Here is a 4,366-nt window from a genome sequence, read left to right as displayed (position 1 = left end):
ACTTACATAATCACTTGATCACGACTTGTACCTTATTTAGAGACTCCTCTACCCTATTTTTAGTTGCATGATTTGCATGAACCATATGCACCAACCATTTGTAGGCTTTACACCAACCACTGACCACTAGCCTAACAACCACACATTAAGTTGGACTAAGGAGTTGGGATTACATTTATCCAACAATGTTGATGACCTTGTGTTGGTCACACTCTAATGGACCCCAATAGGTGACACCCAAACGAGATTTGTGATGCTACATAGTCATCGCTTAAGTGACATTCATCATCATTTAAGCGATGCAGTTGGAAAAACCCATAATTTTGGGCCCATATCTATGAAAAACAGGTAGAGGGAGAGGAGACACACACACAGAGGAGCAAACCCTAATGTATTATCAAACCCTAACCACAGAGGGAAGCCATCTCCCTACACACTCACTGCATTAAGCCATAATCCACAATCTACAACACACTACATGTGTTATGTCCACACACAGCTAACCCTAGCTAATGTCCACACACTATGACCAACTGGATGTGGTCATTCATGTTTCACATATGATTCTTGGCCAACTGTATGCTGCTCATGTTGTCACACTGAATGACAACCTTGCCATCAATAGGCTCACCCAAATCAGCCAAGAGACTCTTTAACCATACTCCTTCACATGTAGCAATGGCTGCACCCCTGTATTCAGCCTCTGGTACTAGATAAAGCAACAGTAGGTTGCTTCTTTCTACTCCAACTCACCACTACACTTCCAAATGTAAAGGCATAACCACTAGGAGACCTCCTATCATACGAGCTACCTGCCCAATCTGCGTCTGTGTATTCGTGTACATCCAAGCCTTTACTATGCTCATAAAGAAGACCATAATGTGCAGTGGTCTTTACATAGCGCATAATGCGTCTCACTGCATCCAAATGAGGTTTTTTGGGGCTTTGCATAAATTGGCTTACTAGTCCCACAGCATAACTGAGATCCCGGTCGTGTGATAGTCATGTAAATAAGACTGCCAACCATCTTTCTATACATAGATGGATCATCCAACTCTTCACCAAAATCAACCCGCAGCTTCACATTCTGCTCCAAAGGTGTACTCATTGGCTTACACCCTATCATCCCATATTTTGCCAACATATCCAATGCATATTGGCATTGCACTAACCATGTACCTACATGGTCTTTGATCACTTCAATCCCAAGAAAATATCTCAATTCACCCAAGTCTTTCATGTCAAACTGCCCACTCAAAGCATTGTCTTACTTGAACCCTCAAGCATTGGGATGTCTTGAAATCAAACATTGCTCGATTGGAGCCCTCAACCATTGGGCTGCTGTCAAACTGAACATGCTCAATTTTGAGTTGTCAAAAGCATTGCCATATTTCCATCTAAGTTAGTCTTGATTTAGAAAGTTAGATTCAATGTGATTCCTCCAATTGTTTTGAGCAACAACCCTATTAATTTTGAGCCTAGCAAGAGCCATCTTGCTTCTTGTGTTGTACCCTCCAATGTCAAAGTACTTATCTTGATGAATGATTACACAAACTCACCAATTATTGTTACCTTTTCGACCCTTTCTATTCTAGGATCCCATAACTAGTGGAGGCCTACGGTTTTAGTCCAGAGTAATCATCAAGGACCTCCCTTAGAACTGGAGAAACTGGTGGAGGTAAGTTCCAACCCACTTCCCAACTTCTAATACAATTATAGTAGATTACTAGGAGGAAGAATAATTGGAGAAATCGGTGGAGGTAAGTTCCAACCCACTTTCCCAACTTCTAATAGAATTATAGTAGATTACTAGGAGGAAGAAGAAAGAGGCAAAATTCATGTCGTTTGAGCACCAAGGCTAAAACCAACAGTTTTTGGTCATTCACACCATGTCCAATTTCCAAGGTCAATATTTTAAGATTTTGGTTGATTCCAGAAGAACTTATTTGTTCATTTCATCGAGATGCTTGCATAAATTAGTAATCAAAATGCTTACATATAATCAACTAGATGCACGATAAAGTAATGCAAGTGGAAAGGTTCTCTTCATGCACCAAATGAGATGGATGTAATGAGAGATAAATGTAATGCAGTTCTAAGTTAGATGGGAACCTAACTAGTGTAAGTTTAGATTATTTCCCTTAGGCATCTAGGATGGGATTATTAGGATATACTAACTCATGCAAAATTAGGCTGACATTCATTGTCATAAGGGGGCTATTTCTGTCATGGATCTTCACGGGAACAAGTGCAAGGGATTAGAGTAACTAGATCTCCTACCGAAGGGATTGCAGTAACTAGATCTCCTACCTTGTAAAGGCATTTAAGTTATTGAAGGGACTAAGGAAGAAGCAAGAAATTTATGTTGTTAAGCTAAATCCTATAGGCAAGGAGTTAGATACAATGGTTAAGTGAGTATGCTAATATATTTCTTGAAATTTGAATGAAATTCCCCCAACTCATGAGATTTATTGATCATCAGATTGAGTTGATACGTGAAGCTTAGCCAAGTGTGAAAAGAGCTTATAAGATGGCCGTTCTAGGAGCAACTAAACTCAAGAAACAATTGAGAACACCTAGCCATTTGAAAATACAACCGATCGTGAGTTGTAGTTTTGAGAGACCAAAAAAATCCTTTAAAAACAATCCAAATCTAGCACCAAAAGAATCTTTGACGTGCCCAATAAAGTAGAACTTTAAAAAGAGACTTTTTTGCTTAACTTAAAACATACTTGCAAGTGATTCATTCGCTAAATTAAAAATTTACCAAATTTTCCACTATTTGATGTCTAAGTACAAGCCTATCCCTACAAAATCTTAGAATATTTCAAACAAAAAAACATGACACAAAAGTTGCATTAGAGACTCACAACAAAGAGCTTCACTTTGAATACAAAATTATTGCTATCATTACTAGAAAGCAAAATATAACTACTTTTATCGCACAACTTCAATGTCATGATTAAATTAATCTTCATTGATTAAAAAAACAAGTCTTATTATGAGACAATTCCTATAAATGCTTCAATAGAGACAACATTTGACCAATTTTTTGAACCAATCTCAAAACGCAAGCTCCTCAAAAAGATTTGTAATGCTAGTTTTGAATACAAACAAATGTTGTTCAAAACACTCTCAAAACCTAGAAATCCTTGAACACCCCCAATGAGGATTTAAATACCAAAAATTGTTTGAAACTACAAGTGTCTAAATCTATTCTAGCATAGGAAATTCCTCCTCTTCATGACTAACTTCTTCATCAGTTTGCTCGCATCCTACAATGAGTGGTGTTGACTCCGTAAGAGGAATATCAATATCCACAGTATGTGGATCTTCATAAGGCTCAAGATCTGCAAACTGCATTTCATCATCAGGTCCAAAGGGAGGCTGAGGTTCTCCAGACGCATCCACCACTCTTGGGTTTGCTGCCATGTTTTTCATTCCAACCTCTTGAAACTCGTCCGGCAATTCTTTCATTGCAGTGACTCGTTGTTGAATAAAACGAACTTGAACTGGATCTAGCTCAATAGCAACAACATTCCTTCCTTTTTTAAGAGCACTAATAGTGGTTGTTCCTAAGAAAAAAAGAATCAGCATTGTAAAGCTCACTTAAATGAGCAATATAAAATATGTAATAAGTTAAGGTTGCATGATTACCTATCCCCGCAAAAAGATCCATGATCCACTCTCCTTTTAAAGATAGAAGCTCAATTAAATCCATCATCAAAAGTTGTGGTTTTTGATAAGGATTCATGATGTCATTTGAATCACCAGAAAGATCCCTGAGCTTTCGACACACGCCTGGTCTATCAAAAATATTTGTTCGGTTAGGTTTCAAAGCAAAATTAAAATTTCCTTTATTGTTCGGACCCGCAGGAGACCAGAAACCAATGGTAGCAAACTCGACAGCAAAAGAAAGTCTGTCAAGCTTATAGCCTTTGATGTTAGGCTTTGTCCTACAAAAGAAAAAGTTAGCCTTTGATGTTAGGCTTTGTCCTACAAAAGAAAAAGTTAGGCTTTAACTTAAGCTTTTGTAACTTGCAAAAGAATCCTTGAAATTTAACATACCATATGCATAGCTGATGGACCATTTGATTGTTAACGAATGCTTTCTCTGCAGAGCAGAGATTTGATCATGAGCATGAAAAATTACCAGTGCCCATGATTCAGCCGTTGTGACCTTTTTGAAAGCGTCGATGACTCTTTTATATGCACTTACACCATACTTTACTTCATCGTGTATTGAGTGTGGTGCCTTAAATCCATACGGAGCATCAGCAATGGCTAAAGTAAAATGTTGTGCAGTCACAAACGATTCCATGTTCTCTACTTTGCCTTCATGAACAAAATATTGAACTGGTTCTGC

General features: G+C 38.0%; 1 protein-coding gene across 1 annotated transcript; it reads right to left on the bottom strand.

Annotated features, from left to right (window-relative positions):
* Window positions 1-3,213: 3,213 nt before the first annotated feature.
* Window positions 3,214-3,766, bottom strand: LOC147617866 (uncharacterized). Its single transcript, XM_086775520.1, has 2 exons — window positions 3,658-3,766; window positions 3,214-3,518 (listed from the first exon to the last, which is right to left on the bottom strand). Exons 1-2 carry the CDS (start codon window positions 3,752-3,754, stop codon window positions 3,214-3,216), a joined length of 402 nt encoding a protein of 133 aa, XP_086631646.1. The 5' UTR covers window positions 3,755-3,766.
* Between the last annotated feature and the right edge of the window lie 600 nt (window positions 3,767-4,366).

Source organism: Cibotium barometz, chromosome 36 (assembly GCF_041138505.1).
Source record: "Cibotium barometz isolate CiBa-2024 chromosome 36, ASM4113850v1, whole genome shotgun sequence".
Taxonomy (NCBI): Eukaryota; Viridiplantae; Streptophyta; class Polypodiopsida; order Cyatheales; family Cibotiaceae; genus Cibotium; species Cibotium barometz.
The sequence above is the reverse complement of the archived record's forward strand: the minus strand, read 5'-3'. Positions and strand labels throughout refer to the sequence as shown.

Bases quoted from the DNA above. Each gene is read 5' to 3' on its own strand.
- LOC147617866 (XM_086775520.1), bottom strand. From the start codon at position 3,754: ATGAATCCTTATCAAAAACCACAACTTTTGATGATGGATTTAATTGAG. The intron at 3,519-3,657 runs GTAATCATGCAA...CTATTGAGCTAG, and splicing joins GGATCTTTTTGCGGGGATAG to ATCCAGTTCAAGTTCGTTTT.